General features: G+C 37.8%; 1 protein-coding gene across 1 annotated transcript in view; it reads left to right on the forward strand.

The window, feature by feature from the left end:
* Positions 1-4,200: 4,200 nt before the first annotated feature.
* The window catches only part of PPIP5K2 (diphosphoinositol pentakisphosphate kinase 2), a 61,382-nt gene continuing 42,954 nt past the window's right edge, over positions 4,201-22,628 (forward strand). The window contains 5 exon segments of the mRNA XM_075181421.1: positions 4,201-4,404; positions 13,450-13,813; positions 16,397-16,592; positions 18,718-18,808; positions 19,693-19,778. Of these exon segments, the coding sequence (XP_075037522.1) occupies positions 13,664-13,813; positions 16,397-16,592; positions 18,718-18,808; positions 19,693-19,778 (523 nt within the window). The 5' untranslated portion in view covers positions 4,201-4,404; positions 13,450-13,663.

Below are 22,628 nucleotides of genomic sequence, written 5' to 3' on the forward strand. Positions count from 1 at the left end.
TTGAGGCACCAAGCCAGCAGGGAAGAACTGCAGTAGGGATGATCTTCAAGGGCTGGCTGGAAAATTTTAAGCTGGGAGGAACAGGACTCAGCCCAAAATCCTATTAGGAATATTTTAAAGAGAAAAAAAATGATGGTAGCCCATTGACCTGGCCCAAGGTAGCCCAATATGTGACCAGTCCTGGGAACAGATGACCCACTGCCCCTGATCTTGGTTCATGTCCATCTCCAAACGCTAAGCTCATCCCGGCCAATCCCAATGCAGTTCATCTGAGAATAAGCCAGGAGTGTGGGATTGCCATTGTGGGGAATTTGTAACGTATGAAAAGGCCTGCCTGGGGACCCAGATGGTTGGTGGCTGTAGTGAGCCTGGTGTTAGAGTGTCATCTCTTACCAGCTCAAGTGTGGTTTCTGCACTAGATCCTGGCTCTTATTCCTCCAATCGAACATCAAACTAAGGGGAAACTGCTCAATCAGGTGCTGCTTGTGGATCTGCTTCACCTGCTGTGCCAATGGAAGTAGGGTCACTTTGATAGAGAGCATTGTCCAAGCATCCAAAAGATACAAAGATTGCAGTAACAGCTTGACTGAGAGTTTATACTGGCAGTCTATGGGCCTAAACAGCTTGGCTGGGAAATCAAGAGACTTCAGCTTGGCCAGTGGACAAACTTCATAGAGATCTGGGGGACCTGAATGTTGTGTTACTCCGGTAACAACATCAGGACCATTTGCATAAGTAACAGCTTGGCCTTTGCACTCTTTATAAAGGAGAAAACAGAACTCAACAGCTGTGCAGTGCTTTGTCGCAGCAACCGTTGTTAAAAATACTCTAACATTGGAAACATAGGAAACAACATCTTAGCCCGACACTGGTGCACCATCGTTGGATCACCATAGAAACTGCATCAGGACAACTTCTGAAACTGCAGCTTGTTCTGGAGTACAATTTCAGCAACATGGCTGGACCAACTCTCCCATAGGCTTTAATAGCGGTTCTAATATAGTGCATCTTTATTGTAGATTGCATTGCAGCTAACAGATTGCCTGGGCACCACTGTACTCTTAGCGTACTGGTGTACTTTCATTGTGGTTGTCCCTGGCAACTGCATCAGGACCACTAAAGAAACTACAACTTGGTCGTGGAACGGTCTTATACAGCTTGGCCCAGCTAGAGAATAAAGCTACATTTAATATAGTGGTTATTGAACACTGGGATACTGTTTGGGGATGTTTGAAGTTTGGTGATCACATGGGTGTTGATTTAATTGTTATCCAGTATATTTAGCTATTGTTTACAATTGTCCATCACCTTCAGTAATAAAGATACAATTGTATCATCACTCCCTCCTCAGAAAACATTACCCTATTTGTACAAATGTATTATAATAGTGTAATCTACACAAGAGAAAATAGTATCTCGACAACGTTATTAATAGATGCAAAAGTCACATTTTCAATATAAAAAAGTACCGTATATACTCGTGTATAAGCCGAGTTTTTCAGCATACTTTTGTATGCTGAAAAAGGGCACTCGGCTTATACACGGGTGAACTTACCTGGTGTCCGTTCCCTTGGCTGTCAACTTCTGCATATGCGTTCCACTGCCGGGCAAGTGAAAACGGGTAAGTGAAAAATCTCTCTCTCTCTCGTTTTTTTTTTTTTAATTTACAGTGCAATTACATAATGAACAAACAATACAGCCACCATGTTCATACATTTATATCCCTACCCCTTATATACCCCTTTATTTAGGTTAGGTTGTACCCAATGATTTTATAATCATTTATGAATGTTCCTTGTCATCTAGCTAAAAATGATTTCATAGATTGAACCTATCATTTTTATTTAGGTTTTTAAATTAGCGCTCTTTTCCACCCTAGGCTTATACTCAGTCAATAAGTTTTCCCAGTTTTATGTAGTAAAATTAGGTGCCTCGGCTTATATTCGGGTCGACTTATACTCGAGTATATACGGTAATGCAAATAGATGCCAGTGATATATAGCTGCTGAATTAAGTACTATGAATTTGTGGAGTCGATACTCAATCAGCCAATCAGAAAAGGCTAGAAAGTGCTGCTGATATCAGCATCATTACATATAGTTGCACAAGCTCTCATGAGCCTGCAAGAGTAATGCCAACTAAAAGCATAACTGGGATGAGCCCATATCTAATTTTATCACAATTTTGTGAACACAACCTTATTGTACGGAGCCTACTCTTGCTTCCATTCTGCATCTCCAGATGTAAGGAAATGCAAGTCAACAGTATGCAAAAAACTATATATGCATGTAGTGTGCATGCGCTATACAGAAATACGTATCTTGCACAAAAAAGATGTACATCCTACTCTAAATGAGACCCAGAATGCTTTAATTATGCCCTATTACATTTTAAATGTTAAACCCTTTGCAGAATTTCACAATGGCACACCTTTTGAATAAGAAAGATATGGATAGTTGTTTTTTCTCAGTTGGACACAAATGTAAATACAGCATTATGCATGATGTATTAGTGTAATAGTAATACAAAAGACAAGGCAGAGTTTATGAGTTTACGATCCATTGCTTTGCTACATCCAGGTGCAGCTTCTTTTATTCAGTTCCTTTGCAAAGTCATCCAGGAGTGAGGATAGAGCAGCATGACGTTGAAGCTAAAATCACTGTATTTGCATATTAAACCAGTTTTTCAGTATTCTCTCCTGGGATGAAGGGGGGGGGGGGGGGGGGTACACAAAAAAAACTTGTTTTTTTTAACAGAGTGCAAAAAGCACTGTTAAATCCAATTTTCTGAAATGTGACAGGTTCTCTTTAAATCAGTTTTCTGTCTTCAAACAAATTGAATTTGCATGTTTCTACATGCCTTCCTTTATTTTGACAAGATACACAGCTCGATCTTTCTGACTTCCTTTTTACAAAGGTTTTAGTATCATACTTGACTACGTTTCATACCTCTCCTCTAAGAGAAGGGTGTAGCTTGATGTCTAGACAGAGCAATGTATATGCTGAAGCTGACTGAGCAATCACTCTTCTGCGCACATAATATCCAGTGAGTCTGGTATGGTTTTATAATGTGATTTGCATAATCACTGCACATCCCCCTAACATTGCATGATCATTACTCTTCTCTTCTGGGATAACTGCCCCTAATTTGGGAGTCTCATGTGGGTAACTATGCTTCATCTACTCCAGGCAGATTTATTAATGTTGCACTTAGATCATACTTGCCCACTTTCACGGAATTTCCAGGAGGATCCCAAATTCTCCAGCATCCTGCCCACTTCCTAGTGGCAAGGATGGGAGCCTCAATGATGCGATTTGCGGTGAAATGACGATCTATGCCACAACACACCCCCTCCCGCCATGCCCACTCCCGAAGGACAAAAACTCAATTGTGGCAAGTATGACTTAGATGTAACACAGAACAGTTCTAAGACACAAGCAGTGGTTACAGTGGAAATATACAGGTAGCGGCATGGAAAATCAGAAGTGGCAGTGTGGAAAGTGTAGGTGAATGGAATTTGATATTTTGGCAAATCAAAGCAGTAGAAGTGGCGGTATGGCACACCACCATATCTCAGCCCACTTTGACCACTGGACACAAGTGTATAAAAAAAACCAGATACGAACTGTTGTATCCACGGTTAATGAAAAACAAAAGTCACCGCATTATACAAAAAGCCTTGATGAAAACACAGAAAAAATGCCACAAATAAAAAGCAATGCACATAGGTGGAAACATCTCACAAAAAGTATTTGGCAAAATATGCTGGCCAATGGGAGGCAATGTATTTAGCAAGCGTTAAAGGGGTATCAGTACACACCAACGAATGAGTTATCTGTCTGTTTGGTTTTTTTAGTGCTGGCACATATCTCAAGAATAAATTCTATTGTTAATAAAATAGAGAGCTTAATGTTAGAGGTACAATTGGTAATTCAGTTCTTACATAATTTATACACAGTTTTTCATTAATCATGCTGGAGGTAGTTAAGAATTATAATATAGTGAAAACAATGGCAGCACAGTTGATAATTGCGTTCATTAATGATGTCCTTGGCTTCCCTCGCCTTCATTCACAATAGCTTCTCCAAAACTACATGATGGTCACGTGGACCAGCGCATCTATCGCCATTTTTAAGCTGGGCAATCTGCCATACGAAGCGCCTAGAGGATCAAAAAAAAAAAAAAACCCGAAAGCAAACCAAGTGCGTGAAGCGACAACAGCTTGTGCAGTGTTTTCAACGGGACCTAAAATATCCAATTTAGCTGCCGAGCAGAGGCGGTTTCTCCCCGCCCCTGGGGCTCTTCCCTCCTCGCTTGTCAGCAGGGGGACGGAAGTTTGTATCAATGAGACACTGTGCATGCTGCAGGAGAGCGGCCCGGGGCATGGCACGATGATGCAAAGAGGTGAGAGGCTGGGGGGTGCAATCATTCCATCGTCTGAGTGCAGTGACACCTTCCTTTGTATGAGTCTTCTTCGGTCACATAATCCTTAGTATGACTGTGGATGTCTGTATGATGAGATGTGGGACGTTGCTGCATGTCCTAATATAGTGTAGGGAGTGCTCCATGCGGCTCCCCTGTATCTAACCTATACCTGGGACGTCTCCCCTCCTCTGAGCCGCTGATACTACACAATCTCCGGCATTATAAGGGGATTTACACCTGAGCTGTCTCATGCTGTTATACCTTCCCTTTCCGTCATGCATGGGATGCTGTGCTTGTAGCTGTCATCAAGTCACTATAGTGAGACGAAGACATTTCTAAGGAAGTTGTAGTCACAATACCGTTTATAACAATGTTGCTACTCATCCAGCACACAGCCTTTCATGCATCCTCCCCATCCGATTTATTGATCAATAGATTATTATGGTTTCTTCTTGCATACATTGTTGTTTTTCTTATGTTATGATTCCAGGTGCATTAAAAGAATGTATGATATTCTGCTACGAGACTGACACACATGGTTTTGTGTGCTGATTATTGATTATTTTTGTTATGTAAATAATCATTTAGAATTTAGTTTAATAATGTGGTGTTTGAGCTTTTACTTTTAGGAAAATATAAACAAAATGTGAATATGCAGACCATAAAATCTGCATGATTTTTCTACAACTTAAAGTATTAATGTTTTGTTTACAAACGATGTACCTTTATATGTCTCTATTCCTAGACTGTACTGTGCTTATTCATAACTTTCTAGTTCTATCGTAAACTTTAACTTATGACCCACCATAGGCTGATATCAAATAGGGCATCACACTTTGCTTTGTGTTCGTTGTGTAATTGACATAATTGATCACACTTCTAAAAGTTGGTGCCATTGAAAAGCATCATACAATTGTGAGTTTTTGTTTTTGTTGTGGAGGGGGGTTTATGGGGTTTCAAAATAAGCTACCAAGTGTTTACAAAAGTGACCATTCCTTAGATTTGTTTTACTTTGGAGGTGGGGTTGCCTGAAGTTTGACAGCTATACAGAGGCAAGCTTATTATTTTTTATACAAGACATTTTATAAATGTCATTTGGCATGTTCATTTCACATACATTCTATTTACTTTCGCTTGCTGGATTTTGTAAATAATGTCTAAACTCAAGCCTCTGGCTTGGGGCACACAGGCCAAGGCAATACACAGGATTTTAGAAGCAATGGTATTAAACCATGACGGTTAATCAAATCTTGTGCTCAAGTGTGTGCTGTGTGATCAGTGCTGGAAAATAGTAAATTATGTTTTTAAATTGCCATCATCGAGGGCCATATGGAGTTTACAAGGAGAGGGAAAATACTAATTTGATAGGAGAACCCCTTTAAAATGTGAAATGTCCTTTTTATATTTGAAAATACCAATTTTGCAATGTTTCAGTCCCTTTATTTTTAGTAATGAATTGAATAGAACTTCACTAAGTACTTAGAAAAAACAGGGTAAGCCAATCAACCCTTAAGAAGAGAACTTCTATGCTCAACATAACTAATTGCAACAGTAAGACTGGTACACACTGGAGTGTTTTCATCCAATGATCGGGCAAATCAGCTGACGTATGACCGTACGGTTAGAAGTCGGGTTAGTGTGTATAGTATGCAATGTTTGAAAGTAGTTCCAAAGTGTCGATTGTCAGCCCATTTGGTTGGTCGTACTGTTTAATATTTTCCGACCAATCGTGTGTATGCACTCATGCTCACAATCTCCAAAGAGTTTACAGAGTCGGGCTCTTTTCAGCCAATGCTAGCAATGAATGTCCCGGTGAATGAATGTAGAGAGTGCTGTAGAATGAATAGTTAATTTGTTCATTCTTAGACAGAATGTTTTGTTTAAGAGTCACAGAAGCTAACGAAATTTGTTAGGACATGTAGATAGCTATAAAAAGCAGTTTTAATCAGTGTGACAAGAATGAATGAATATTGTGCTGTCATTGTCTGAAGACTAGAGGACCAGATGAAGAGCACAGATCAAGGTAAATCGTGTCAGTGTGTATGCATGAATCGCCAGACTGATCGGACCTTCAGTCGTAGGTACAATTGTTTGAGACAACATGTTGGTTGGAAAATTCTTCAATGTATACCTAGCCTAAGGCTGGGCACATACTACAGAATGTCTGAAAGTCCCGATCAGCATGCCGATTCATGTGTACACACTATACAGGTTTTATAATATTTACCTTCAGATCTGTGCTCTTCATTTGTCATAACCATCGGCTGAAAAGATGATGATTCTGCACATTATATAGAGATCTGCCTACACTGCTGGTCGTGAGTGCATACACACTGCAGAATTGCCCGACATTGTTCCATCGCTTATGGAGATTTTTAGTCCATTTATAAAATCGAATCAAACGATACGATGTGCTTATGTACGATAAAACCTGATCGTGGGAGCGTACACACTAATGCGGACCTAACAGTCGTTTATTGTGTTATTGGCATGATGGGTGAAAAGCCTGTAGTGTGTGCCCAGCCTTGGTGTAAACCTGGACATTGGGGACATTCTGCTTATATTGCAGGAATATTTCTTACAGTATTCTTCTACCAACAGTGTATAAGTTTTAAACCGCCATATTGTTTTAAAATAATCTTGCAGAAATACATATACATTGGAAAATGTGCTTTGAAATTGCATCTCTAGAAAATTGTAAAGCGCTACAGAATTTGCTGGCACTATATAAATAAATGTTGATAATAGTCCTGGGTTGGATGCATTTTCTCACACTAGGGTTATTTGTATCACAATAGGGACTTGTCTGCATGGCAGCTACATGCCACCATGCTTCTGACCATCTTGATAAAGACTTGCTGGTTGAAGCCAGTAGGGGAATGTAAGTTGGACTTTGCATATCTCTACCCAGAATTCCTAGTGTGAAGTTCTGTGGGATAATGCCAGTTTGTATAATATAGATATAAAAATGTGTATACATTATAAACCAGCTCTTGCTTTCTAACCTACATTACTGTAAAATGAATGTGCATGCTTTGTTAGAAGGGCTTTCAAACCCTACATCTGAAGATCCATTTTGCCATATCTATTACTGATGAGATGTAACAAGACTGAGAGGCTATTAAGTCTTTTGGCTAAGTGTATATCCCGTGTAATATCTGTTCTAGGCTGGAGTGGTAACCGCTCCCATAATGAACAGACTACATTAGTCGTCTAGCCAAAAGGCTAGCTGCCTGCAGCCAGGTACTATTTGGCACAGTACCGTGTGAGTTTGCGGTGCTGAAAAATATACATGTGATGGTAAAGCATATTGCACTCGCACTAAGATTTAAGGTCCTTTTCATTTTGCCCAGTCCTTTTGGCTTGGGAAAGGACATTTTCTTTTAAACATCGATCCAAAAGGTTAGGGCCTTAACCAAAATTATATATTAATTGAACACTAGTACAGTTTTACATTTAAGTACACATTTTCTCACATTTCTCTTCTGTCTTGCTTTTGTCCACTTGCTTTTATTGGGGCTGATGGGCCACTTGCTCCTCAAGTTCTCCGTGGCTCCGTCCTTTGGGGGGGTTTAAAGATATCAGTCCCCACGGGATACCTCTAAGCCTTCCAGTGAGAGCACGAATCACTTTTGCATGGGTGAATGGAGCCCCACACTTTGGCTTCAATAATAGTAATAATGAAATGAATAGACAGCCTGTCTGCATGTTGGCTTGATGTCTAGCTGTATGATAGAAAGCCAGAAGTTCTGTACACATGATCGGCCTATAGGGGCAGATAAGGATCATTTTGTAATATTGTTATCCAGAACATGGTTAACCTCTTCTGAGGACAAGACCATAGTTCAGTTTTGCAGAGTCTTTAGCCCTGTATATTTTCCATTATTCTTAGAATACATTGACCTTCTTTGTGAAACTATTGAAGAACTAAATAAAATTAATCTATTAGTTCTTATGATTATAGGGATTCCAAGTAAATGTTTGTAATCTGTAATTTTTTTATGGTAGCAGGGAAATATAGGACCTAAAATCAAAGTTTCACTTGTAGCTCTTTGGGCCTTCTCATCCTAATGGTGTCACAAGATTCCTCTGATTAGTGGGGAACTCCTTGTTCCCCACTGAGCTATACATTGAGCACTGCACTGTGTATAGTAATTTGGTGGCCAGGAATCAAAACAGGTTCCTTGCTATCTCACTTATTGGCGGCCAGAGTCTGTCTGGGAAAGAGAAGAAGGCACACTTCTTTAAATTAATACAATGTGTACAAGTGAATAAAATCATTTAAGACAGCAGTCGACAATTGACCAGTGTCTATGTGCAAACAAAAGAAAAATGTTGTCCAGCGCTCAAAAACAATATATAAATCACTAAGGGGTATATTTACTAAACTGTGTGTTTGAAAAAGTGGAGATGTTGCCTATAGCAACCAATCAGATTCTAGCGCTCATTTTGTGAAGCGCTACAGAATTTGCTGGCGCTATATAAATAAATGTTGATGATGAATGCACTAAATAAATGAAAGCTAGAATCTGATTGGTTGCCATAGGCAACTTCTCCACTTTTTCAAACCCGCCGCTTAGTAAATCTAGCCCTATGTGTCAGCCTATACATAAAAGGAGAATTTTGTGCACAATATAGCTATATTGGGGTAAGCTCACCTGCCAACTATATATGTATGGAGTCTTTATGGTGCGAGGTACCACAATGAGCAGACCAAATTTAAGTTTGCATAGACCGGTACCGAAGGATATCATACTTCACTCTCTGGCTCTGTGGGATATTGCTAGTTGTTCCAACTATTTATTCGAATATATTCCAAAATGCAACAATATCACTTGTGAAATACAGGAAAATGGCAAATTTAGGAAGTGCCCACTTATTATTTTTTCTTTTTTCAAGAGGTGTGCTTTAGAAGAAAACTAAGGCTCAAATAGTGTCTGAGATGGATAAACTAGATGGAACATGCTCTTGTCTGATGTCAAATTCTATGTAAAGAATCAAGATACAATGTGCCCTTGTTTTTTTTTTTATGTATAACTCACTGTACCAAAGGTTAGATATTTGTCAGACACAACTTGCATTACCACTTTGCTAACAAAACTAGAACATTTCCTCTCTATTATACACGTTCGGTAAGTAGAATGTGATCTAATGCTCAAAACAGAGGAACCTTCGAAATAAAATAAAATGTCAACGTTGGCCCAGCATGCCTGTTAATTATTAGAGTAACATTGGCTGCAATGGATTAATGGAGCACATGACTGTAATCATTGCTACATGCAAATCCTTGTAATAATATGATTGAGGTCACGTTAAAATGATGAAAGAGCTTTGTTCCAGGAAATCCCTTGTTGTGAGAAAAATCATAAGAGGAAAATATACAACATTTATAGAAAATTAAAATAAATACTGTTTATGTAGAGGAAGTAAAACATAACCTTAAAAGTCCCTTTGCACAGACCGCTTAATCCTGCTCGCTCGCTCTCTTGCTCACTGTCTCGCTCTTATACATTTATTAATGTGAATTGAAGCTGCCATATTGTTTAGTTGGTCGAGATAAAAAATTACACGCAAGAACTAGGCCTTGGTGTGACTAGTTTATAATTGATGGAATACTTTTTGTTAGTCTTTTACTAAGCAATAACTTCTCAACAAAGAATTCCTCACATGTAGGAATGTCCTTTTTTTTCTGAAGGTGAACTCTGCTTTTAAAATGTTACCTTTAGAATGGCTCATATGCAGTGTCGGATTAAGGGAATGGAGGCCCCTGGGCTAAGGGGGCCTCCATTCCCCCGTGAGGGCCCCTCCCCAGTGATCGGAGCTGCCCGCGCCCCCCCACCTGGCGCTTACCTCCTTCTCCGGCTCGCTGTACTCTCTTTACTGAGGAGATCTCGTGAGAGTGAGACTCACTAGATCTCCTCAGTAAGGAGACTACAGCGTGCCGGAGAAGGACTGCAGGGAAAGGGCCCCCTGGATGCCATAGGCCCCTGGGCTGTAGCCCAGTTAGCCCTATGGTTAATCCGGCCCTGCTCATATGACATTATTTTGTCCCATTCAAGCACATGTTCCTATTCAAATAAGTGGCTTCCATTAAATCTAGGCCCAAACGTATAGCTGTGTGGAGAATTCTATCTGTACTGCCCTTGATGTTGTGTAGGAGAGATTCAGGTGCTGCCTAAGTGGAAAAGAAGTGAAATTCAGCCCGTATAGGTCAATCAAAATATAACCACAAATGCAGAGGTCTCCTATTATGTGTATATTCCTGTCTGTGCTAGGAGAAAGTAATGCTTTATAATGCAATCGTATAGATGCTAAAAGCTTCAAGTATAGAACATAAATCTGAAGAGGCAAAAATGGCCTTTTGAAAGCTGTGTTGTAGAATTGGGACAAATCCTTGGCTAGGGTCGTTGTAAAAAGCAAATCTCTTATTAATAAATCATTCAAATACTTAAACCATGATATCACATACGACTTATCAAAAACTGCCACTTGTGATAATTTAACCGAAATGTTCATTCCAAGAGGCATAGCTCCTTGGTGTAAACGCATCCGTTTAGTTCTGTTTTTGTATTTACAGTCAATGTAGCATAGATACAGAGTTGCTTAATTGTATCTTATTAAATATTATTAAATAGCTCAAAGCCTGTTCCACTCATGAGTCTTTGTCAGAATGTTAAACAGTTCCTTTCCACGCTGGGCGTTTCCCTGGATTGGTTATGAGTAATTTGGCTGTTTTATGGTGTCTGCAGCCCGGCATCCTTCTGCATGTAGCTATAACTTTCCATAAACTAGAGACTCTATACATATTGGGTTTCAAAATAAATGGGAGAAATAGGAGATCTCCTTTTAGGTAAATATTCTAGAGGAACATCAGTTGTTTATATTTACTATTTCCATCTAATTAAGCTCTATAACCCTAAAAATAAGGCTATTTTATTTAAAAAAGCTACTGCAAGAAATCTGTCATGAAAAGAAATCGTAAAACATCCACTCTGATACCATAAGATAAAAAGGTAGGTTACATTTGTCTGTGTGTGTCTTAGCCCTTAAGAAGGGCTGGCCATGGGTACGTCACTTAATCAAACCAGTTTTGATAGTGCTGGCTGGTTACCGCTCAGGATAACCAAATGGTTTCTGAAGTGTGAATACAGCGTTTTGTTAAAGATAGTAAGAGAATGTATTGTCTTTTACGTCTAACCGAGTAGGTGGACCACTGGTGCCCAATAAATGTTTTATTAGCTAGGTTAGGGCTACTTGCAGCTGAGGATAGTACAACTATGCACATAGGTAGAACATGCAACAGTCTGCATTTGTTTTTGATTAAAACAATTCCGCTAAATTCTGACAGGTTCCACCATGGACTAACTGGCTCAAGCACATTCAAGCTCATTTATTGATACATGTTAACAGTTTTTAATTGCTATTGGCAAGCTTCGAGCACAGTAGATATTGCAGTTTGTATTAAAAATAAAAGTTACAACTATTCAAATGGTGTTTTTAAAAAATATTTGAAAACATTAATTTTAACGTGAAAGTCAAATGCGCATTACTTGTGCAAGACACACATTTCAACCCCAAATTGAATTGGGAGCAGTTGTTGATTGTAACATGACAATGGATGTGGCCATTGAAACAGTGAAATTCGGTCGTATTTCAAACTGGTTAGATGTTTTGGAACATTTCTCTTCATGTGCCTGCAGCCTAGATAAATCTGTGATCAGATATGTATTGTTTAACAGAAAAAGAAAAATGGTCTAGTTGGGAGTTGCACAATGGATATGTGCTGGGCACTGAGAGATATAAATGCTGATCATTGGGCTATTATTAGACCAGATGAAGTCACCTTAATGCACCACGTTATACCTCTGCTTATAGATTGGCAGATTAGACACTTCCTTGCTTGAGTTCTATATATTAACTACCATAAGGATATGTTGTTTTATAATACTGGAGATCCTCGTGGGGATGGAGTGGGCAGTGAGAGCCCCTAGTAGCTAATAACAGAAGCTTACACTAAAGTAGAGAGCAAGTTTACGTCCACTGTTAAATATCTTCTGTTTGTTTAGCTGATATCACTGATGCAGCTTTTCAAGATCTGCATGTTGGCAATTAGATTGATTGAGAACCTGTATGGATCTTACATGGCAGATATTTAAAATATGTATTCCATTCATCTTAATTTTCTCCTAATAAGTATATAAAGTGCTTTTTATATTTCAGAATTTGAAAGTTTTTTTTGTCAGCTAATGGTGTCTGTACAGTATATGTTTGAATTGCATAGATATATTCCCACATTTGAAGTTCTGTATAAAGCATTTTTTGTTACAAGCAGAAATGAAGTGTTCTTTGTCTTTTCTGTCCAACAATGTCTGGTTCAGCATTTTCCAGTATATTTTTTTTTTCTTTCAACATAATATAAAATCTTTAGAGTGATTTTGACACTAAACAGTGACCTTTCTTTTCTCATTAAATGGCTACACATCCTATTTGTGTCAACATGTGTGTGTGCATTTGTGAACATGAAACATTCATCTCTAGCGGGGTACACATTTGCATCACAAGTATTTAGATGCTGAGGTTGGAATGTCTTACAAGATGTTAAGATTATACAGTTTGTTAAAATAAAGAATCCTGTATGGTCATAATGTTTCAAAGTTGTTGTTTTTTTTTTTTAAATATATAAAGCATTGGTATGTACTACAATGTCTTAACAAAGATGTGTATACAAACAATTAATAATATGACTAGTGTGTCAACATGATCAAAAAGGTTGTTAATTGCAATTCTTGACTATAATCTTCCCCGCTACATATCTGATTTGCATTTGATGGTCTATGCAGCAGTTGGAAAATAAAATGTAACTATTTTACACTAACCAGAGAAGAATAGTTGTAAAATAATGTTATTGCTTGTGTGGAGTTGTCAGAATAAGTTTTATTAATACAATAGCTATTGTAACTGATCATAAGTCATTGTTAGTAGTGATCCACAATATATTTATGCTCTTGTTTGATTTCTATTAAGGAATGTCATGCTGCTAGCAGCATAAAAAGAACAGCTTGTGATGATTGTATGTTTGAGAAGAGTGGATAACCTTCAGGAAGTGAGGAGATGGAGATTGCAAGGTCTGCTGCATTGAACAGCTGAATTATCTTCATGCTTTAGCAGTGCTGGTGACTTTAAATGCCAGTTGTCACAATACGTGGGCACATGAAGATCCGTACAGAAAGTTACCACCATGTCTGTTAGCGCAACGGAAGGCGACATCCCCAGGTTTTTTGTTGGGTGTGCGGAATCTGATGACGTTTTGGACCAAAGCAAAGTGGAACATTTGGAAAATCTGTTTGACAACATTGATGAGGACGATGATGACGAAGAATATGACTCGGTATGTAGAACACATGTCCTTATATCTCTATTGATAATGTTGACATCCTAGGGAATCTTTTATTCATTTAACTTTTTTTTAAAAAAAAAAATAAAAAAAAAAATATATATATATATATATATATATATATATATATATATATATATATATATATATATATTTCCCTACGGTGATAGGGGAACCAGCTCTAGTAGTAGCTTCATCAATGATTTGGTAAACATAAGGGTATCCACCCTGTAAACTCAGACTTTAAGCATGAATGAGCTTTTAATTTGCAACAAAAGTACACTTTCACAGAAAATAGTAAACCTAGCCCCTATATGGAGAGCTGACTAACTTGTTCATCCCTCACTATAAAGTGACTTACAACACCATAATACACTGTCCATATTCTGCAGAGTCCCCTCTGCAAGCTGGTCAGTCTTTCCAGAATCCCTGGTACTCGAAACTGGGACATACAAGGTAGACAGAATAAATGTAGATGTTAAAACATAGCAAGGGTCTTGCTAGCTAGAGAACTTGCAATGTCTTGTATTTAGTGTTGCTAAGTTAGTATAGGTTTTTATTACCATTAATGAATAGTGTTTGTGCAACGATTTCAAAACTTGCCGCTGGTTAAAAAAAAAAAAAAAGTGAAAATGTCATTCATGCATGATTTACATTCGTTTTTGCAGTGCTATTTTGTTTAATTGGTTGAGTGTGAACAGTATGGGCCTGATTCATTAGGGAAAGTAAGGCAATAAAAAGGAGTAAATGTTCTCCAGGACAAGCCATGTTACAATGCAAGGGGTGCAAATTAGTTGATTATTTTGCACATAAGTTAAACACTGGCTGTTTTTTAATGTAGCACACAAATACTTGATAGCTTTATTGTTACACTGAAATTTAAAGTTCATCTAGGACATGTCCTACCCCAACTATAAATCTGTCCCCACATTTTAAATTTACCTCCCCCTCCAATGCAACATGGTTTTGCCAAGGAGCAAATTTACTCCTCCTTTTTCTTTTTTGCTTTACTTTCCTTGAATGAATGAGGCCCTACGTGTATCTCATCTTGGGGATAAATGATTTTGATGCCTGCAGCATTTTACCTGCACTGTCTCTTACATCTGTGTTTAGCTCAGGAGAACACATTTGCACAATAGCCTGTCAGACTGGTTTCAAGAGGTGTAACATATTGGTCACATTCCTTCCACCAAGGTCGTTTTAGCCAGTGTTCAAAACGGAGCCCTTCTCTAATTGCCAGTGTACCAAGCGGGGCTTAGCCCCTCTGATGGTGGCATTGTGTACTATATGGGGTCCAGTCCCTTTTGGCTTTACTTGCCATCATTGCCATCACCCATACTCTTCCTTTTGGTCCCCATCTCTCTAGAAGCTATGATGGAACAGTCTCCTATTGATCAGTTTCCTGTCCTCACTGCTTTGCCAAAGTTCAAGGAGAGAGAGAGAGAGAGTAGAGCTGCCTTGAGTCTGTAGGCTGGTATCCACTCTGTCGCTCTGCTGTTCTGTCAGGTCCTTGTCTCAGGGAGCCTCACTCAACTCTGAGAGTTATGACGTCGGTCAGGAGGTTAGAACCTAAAGAGAAATAGCTGACACTAAATGCAGGAGGTTTGGCATGTATGCTCCTTTCTGTGTGCCAGGGACCTTCTTAGATGACCTCATCAGTAATAAGAGCTGTTTTCCTAATAATTATTTAAGAAACCATTGGGAACTTTTCTGTAAACTGTCAAAGTGTTGCATCTTTTATGCAAAGTTACAGGTGCACAAGGTTTTTAAAATGTTTGTTTTGTACTTCTGTTTAGTTGAACAAAAATAAATCTGTTTCGAATGATCTGTACAAAAAGAATTATTTGATAAAGCTATAAAAGGTTTCTAATATTTCATGACAATTTGACCACTAGGGGCACTGTGCAGGTGCACTAATAATACATGAAAATATAGTCGCACTTGGAACTAGAAAATGTTCAATTGCACAATTTGTAAATGTGGTGTAAGTTATTTCTAGATTCTGAGGAGACCCCCATTGATATCTCACTGCATTATTGTTCCTTTGTGTCTCATAAAAGCCTAATCTTATCTTTCACAGCACATCTAGTTATGGGTCATGATTTTTCAGTTATAATATAAGCTTGGATTTCACCAAGTTTAATATGTGTTACAATATTTACTGCACGTGATAAAAATCTGAAACTTGGTCTGTAGAGGAGAGTGTAAAAATAATTCAGTTATGGCTGATTAAAGCAGTAATCCCATAAAGAGTGCGGGTATTTCCCATTTTTATTTGGTTGGTTTGCCCAGGCTGCCATTGTCATTGACTACAATGACAACCACAGTCACATGATGCAGTGACCAGAGAGGCTTTGGAACTTTGTATTGTAAGATCCTCTCCCCACACCCCCACCCTTGCCTGAATATGACCTGGAGTCAGTAATTCTTAGCTGTCCTTCTGTAAATCAGTTGTATGCTTAAAAGGTACTTAACAAGCAATTTAAAGAAAATAAAGCAACCTGTGCTGGATTATTGCTTTAAGCTTGCTTGTTATTAGATTCATTAATGTTAATTCTGTGTTTGTGTATATTGCAGCCGCCAGAAAGGCAGATCGTGGTGGGAATCTGCGCTATGGCCAAAAAGTCCAAATCGAAACCCATGAACGAAATATTAGAGCGTCTGTCATTGTTCAAGTACATTACTGTAGTAATATTTGAAGAAGATGTCATATTGAATGAATCTGTGGACAACTGGCCACTGTGTGATTGTCTCATTTCCTTCCACTCCAAAGGTACAGTGTGAGACATTACTTCTAGCCATGAATATTTGTGTTTGTGCAGAAATCTCTGCTGCTCAGACGTAAAACTTATATAGAAATAGCAGCAATTTAAATATTAATCCTCCTTGTGCCTGCCCAGGTAAATGCCGTCAGCAGTTATCACATTTGTTAACCTTTCCATCGGATGTGTTTCCCACACAGTGACTCTCCCACATAAACCTTTCCACTTTCTAATCCTATCCGCTGTTCACGACTGAACCTTTCAGTTCAATAGCATCATAACTTTTATGAAGTTTTCAGCAAGAAGTGTGTGAAATGTTTTTAACTTGTTCAAATAACTAGATAACAATTAACCATAAACACATGCATCTCATGTAATAAAAATAGTTAATATTTTAATAAAGTAAGTTTACAGGCAACATTCTACATTTGTCATACATGTATCATTGCAAACTATGCCTAAAACTAGAATGTTAAACTAGCAAGTTAAAAATGACTAAGTCCCTCACCGAGCCCCCTGACCCATTCTGCCACCCATAATTTTAATTATTTTTTAATTTATGTTTAGCAAGCCAACAATTCCAGCATACTCCTGTTTCCATGTAGCTCTTTTGTTTCTGCAATGTGCAACTCTCCTAAAACTAAATTCATTGTGGGAGTGGATCATAGAGGTTGTGGGCAAGGAAATGTCCTCCAGACAAGTGTGAAAATATGGTATAGGCCAAAAGATTGGTGTCCGTGTAAACAATACTTTATGAAGCCTTGTATAATCATGGAATGGTTTATGTACTACATATTCATGTCAATTTATTGGTAATATTTTCTGATTAACAAATTTGCATCAAAGTAAATTTTACTATTGGCTATTACGTGATTGTCAGAGTTACACCCCAATAGTGTAACTTATCAGCTCTGGTACCTGTGCAATAAATGGGTTATCGATCGATAGGAAAGAGACACACTCAGTCTTTTGCAGGGCTGAATGAGAATCAATTCTGACTGCCCTATAGTCAGACCGCTTTATTTATACATGACAAGTGTGCTCGCAGGCACATTTGTTATATAGAAATTATTGCATGTTCACAATGAAATTGGACATAGTATCAGCAGAAAAGAGTCTATACATCTTTTTGTTTAGTCACTGCTCAAGATGTCAAGGCCTGTAACTGCTTATCTCCAAGGATAGTTCATTGTCTTCATTTTCACCACGGGCTCTGGGCATATTGTAAAACAGATATTCCTTTCTGATATCTGGATTGTTTGACATATAGCTCAGCATATTCACATGAGAAAGAAACAGAGAAAAGCTTGTGTCAGTATTGTATTCAGAAAAGCAAAGAAAAGCAACTTTCATTTTATAAGTTTGATCAATATATACTTTTTACCATATTGCCTTTCACATGATTGTACACTCGGAACACTGGCTGTTGCTAATTAACTGAGTAAGATTCATGCGGCTGTAGCTTATTGTCCAGAGACATATTTGCCACATGGCAAGTAACTACTTGCCATCATACTCCCATGGCCAAACATCCGACTAGAATACATGTTTTAACAGATGTGAATTGTGAGTGCCTAATTATGCAAATGGTAGTAAAATGCCTAATTACATATTTATTTGGATGAATATTTACATATTTGTGTTTTTATATGAAGCACTGATAATGACTCTACCATTATTGCTCAGGATTTACTTTTATTTTTATAAATATTTTTGCACCTGAGTTTATCTGCTTTCTAATACTAGTTCACATGTAAAGAACATTTCAGCTGCCTATATACAAGCTGATCTTACCTGCCAGGTGTGTCAGGTTTGTGTTGGAAGAAATCTGAAAGATCCAGGTCAGAAGGAATTCGATTAGCGTCATCAGATGACGCCTAAAATGGTCAAATATCATCTTCATCTTAGACTGGGGACATGACTTTGATCTGCAGCCTATTAGTAACATATTATAGAAAAAAACTAAAATTCTGGTAACCCAGCGCCCCAGCCCAGCCAGCCCCTGATCTGACCCTTATTTCTAATTAGTGTAAGTAACCTTTGTGGTTTTCTGTAACACAATTTTGTGAGCACCTCACCATACTTTAATGCAGTGGTATTCAGGAAGTGTATCATTGTAGTCCTCTCTTATTTAAGGATTTCCATTGGATAAAGCAGTTGCCTATGCAAAGCTCAGGGGTCCGTTTGTTATCAACGACTTAAATCTACAGTACCAAATTCAAGACAGGTAAGCGGTTCCTAATTCCTAATGGTGGTACCTCCAGTATTTTAATGGTAAACTCCTTATACATACTGTTTGCTAAACTTTAAAACACTAGTAGAGAAATCATTAACTTTTGTTTTTCATCTTTTAAAGCACAATTATACATTTCATGTATTCAGCTGGAATAGTGGTTAGGAGCCAGATTGCAAACCTCCTAGCTAGTTGTTGACTTAATGTCCCTCCCTTCTTGGGAAGACTTATAGAAATGTTTGTTTGGGGGTTTTTTTGTGGTTTTTTTTGTCTGTTTTTTTTAGGGGGGGGTTGTTGGTGTTTTTGTTTTTTGTTTTTTTAGATTTTTATCATTAGTTCCCTTACTTAATGCTCTTGAAATAAAGTGATCCATTATGGGTTGCCAATAGAATCTCCTACGCAAAATAAATAAACCAAAAAACAGAAACCAGCTTAGATATATTCAGAAGTTAGAGTTTTTGGTTTCATAATTAATCTATGAAGAGGTTATACTAGATTTTTGTTTAATACTTCATAGATGTGTGACTGTTAAGTACTACAGGTGTATTGAACCTTTTTGTAGATCTGCTAAAGTATAGAAATAGGTAACAAGTAATTTAATTGCAAGTGTTTTGAAAGTGGTTTGTCAGTGTCTGCTTCATATCTGCCTTGTGCCTTATAGCGTGTCCTTCTGTTTTACATAGCTGCTTACTTTTCAGATACTTTATCTAATGACATCCTTGGCTGTGTTAGCTATAGTAATACTACACTCCTTGATGTCTGTGCAGGAAACATGGTCTTTTCCAGACTCTTGTCATGGAAACGTCTGAAGAGGACTGAGTTTAAATTTTATGTACGGGATTTGTCACCATAATTTACTTGTGTAATTTTACCAACAGGAGAGAGGTTTACAGGATCCTCAAAGACGAGGGAATCTTGCTTCCTCGATATGCAGTTCTTAACCGTGATCCAAACAAACCTGAAGGTAAGTAGCAACCCATGTTTTGCACCTGAGCTTTACACAATCCTCCCAGTTTCTCTGGATCAGATCACTGACTGATGTACTTATACCTGTATTGTGAGAGCTGCATTGTACATATGCCAGTGGTGCCTGCTGAGTAATCCACCCTCCCCGGTGTACAGTTCTGTACAGGGGAGTTGTTGAAATCTTTGATCTCTAAGGGGTATATTAACTAAACTGCGGGTTTGAGAAAGTGGAGATGTTGCCTATAGTAACCAATCAGATTCTAGCTGTCATTTATTTAGTACAGTCTACATAATGACAGAATCAGATATAATCTGATTGGTTGCTATAGGCAATATCTCCATGTTTTCAAACCTGCAGTTTAGTAAATATACCCCTAAGAATCTTTTTTTTTTTTTTCTTTCTAGGCTTTTCCTGTTTTACTTTGGTTTTTTTATATATTTTTTAGTATATTTGTGCTAAGGAACTTGTTTAATCTTTTTTTCTTTTTACACCCTTTTGTATAGGGAAAAAAATGTTAGGAACTTTAATTGTGACAGTTGCGATAAAAATGAAGATTCCCCTCTGCAAAAAACCCTTAATTTTTTATTTTTGCACCCCAGGCTTGCTGACCTAAAATATTTAAAAAAAGCCACTTTAACCCTATTCTTACTGAGAATGAAGAAATAAGCACGGTAACAACAGTAAGATAGTTTTTAAGCTGTGTCATAGTATGGAAACTTTCATCTGTGAATACCTTTTCATGCTGTATTACTGGTAGATGGGGTGTAGTGAAGAAGGTACAGTCTCTTCTATATGTTTATTATCCTGGGAGATTCCATATATAGACATGAATTGAGGCAAGTACTGTAGAAATACTTCCTTGTGTAAATAAGCTAATAATGTATTCTACTTTTCTTTAGTTTTTTTTATTTGATTTATAGCTCTGGAACATAACCGATTACAGTAAGCCCAGTAAATTTAAGGTCGCACTGACTTTTAATCACCAGATAGCAGTGTTCAGCGGTGGTTTCACTGTCTCCTTAGGACTTAAGCTGTAAGATCTGTGCCTGCTGTGTTTTTACAGCTGAAGTTGTCTTGTGTTATAGGGAAATAGTGACGGCTATTTAAAAACTGTGTTCACTATAGACCCATAGTTAGTCCTGACTGTTTCTCTCTATGGATAGCCTGGAAATGTATTATGTTACTTTTTCTAAAAATAAAATTTTTGTATTCAACTTTTTAATTTTTTTTTTCCATTATCCGCAGAACAGAGAAACAGTATTACATGGCATAAATTACAGTGCTTGGCAAGTACAATCTGATAGGGAAGCGGAGTGGCAATGTCTGGTTTATACTGATGTAATACAGATAAACCGTTCCCAAGCCCAGTTATGTTCAGCTAGTTGCCTTTTAACTAATTGGTTATCTTGGGTTCTGGCCAACGTGTGTTTATAAATAAAAAGGAAAGAAAGACAAGGGGGTAGGGTGTTCCTATGGTATTGTCACCAAGACCACAGCTGATCACATCTCCCAAAGAGCCACAAGTACCGAGGTAACAGTCAGAGGTCTCTACTGAAAACCAGGATTCCTTACTGTAAGAAACTGGTGTGGAGCTCCCAAGTTGCAATCAAATTGTTCTGCTTAAGGTGTCTTTATTTCTTTGTCCCATAATCTATAAATTGTTAAACACCTGATATACTTTTGACTCTGTGCCATACTCTGTCATATTTTCGACATGTAGACAAGAATGTACATAGTTATTTTACAAGCCTTCTCTCTGCTTTGTGTCGTCATATCAAAGTGGCACGACAGGTCTGGGTTTGAGGTCTCTCCAACAAGACTGGTGGTTAATAAATTTCAGATTCTTTTGTTAATCTATTAACTTTATGATACTTGCTGTATAATATTCTTATTCCAATACATGGACATTTTGTATAAATTACTGATTGAGATAAGTGATTTGTTTGTGCTGGTCACCCATCCTCACTACACATCTTGTATGCCTGTTTTATGAATACATTTGTTGAAAGTAGAATTATTTTGCAGGTGGTTAATTACTAAGTGGTAAGAGTAGCCCTGTCTCCATTGGAGGCATGAGGTTTTATTTCTGTTTAAAAGAATATTGTAGGTTTTTAATTTATTTCTAAACCCCTTTTACCGGAGAGTGGCCACATGTGGGACTCTGGTGGTCATACAAGCAGAACGTTGTTGATGGAGAGACTCCAATATGTCTGACTTATTAGTATGCTAGTCAAGTGGACACGGCTTAGTCTCTCTCCAGTGCAACAAGGAACTTCTGCACAAGATATTAGTATTGATGTATTATTAATCCTTAAGTATAGAAATTTTATTTATAGTGAATATTTTTTATGCATGTTTGGGTGCTCTCTTAGTTGTAATAGTAAAGCAACAAGACCAAAGAAAAGAACTACTATCTGTATGAAGCACTACTAGCGTAGTATTAATAAGAGAGAGCGTTTTCTGGATCAGATACAAAGTCTACTCACTAGGCTTCATGACCAACCAGACAAAAATAGACATTTAAAAATGTAACTTTCAATACATACCCATAAAATCATTTATACATTAAAAAGAGAAATCTTAAAAACAACTGGGCTAATGGAGCAAGTTAATCAGTTTCCTACTTATGTAATGTTAAGTATATTTAGTTAACCTGGATCCACGTTATAAATCCAAGCAGTCAAAATTAGAAAATTGATCCAGTAAGCTCCTATTAAGATGGCTTCAATTCTCATTTGATATACAACCAATTCATCTTGTTGACACTATATAATATTTAGTCCCTTTACTTTTGGGAGATAATTTGTATGATCCAGAAATTTTTAAGAAATCTGTTATTTTGTAAAC

This window comes from Mixophyes fleayi, chromosome 1 (genome assembly GCF_038048845.1).
Source record: "Mixophyes fleayi isolate aMixFle1 chromosome 1, aMixFle1.hap1, whole genome shotgun sequence".
In the NCBI taxonomy this organism is placed as follows: domain Eukaryota; kingdom Metazoa; phylum Chordata; class Amphibia; order Anura; family Limnodynastidae; genus Mixophyes; species Mixophyes fleayi.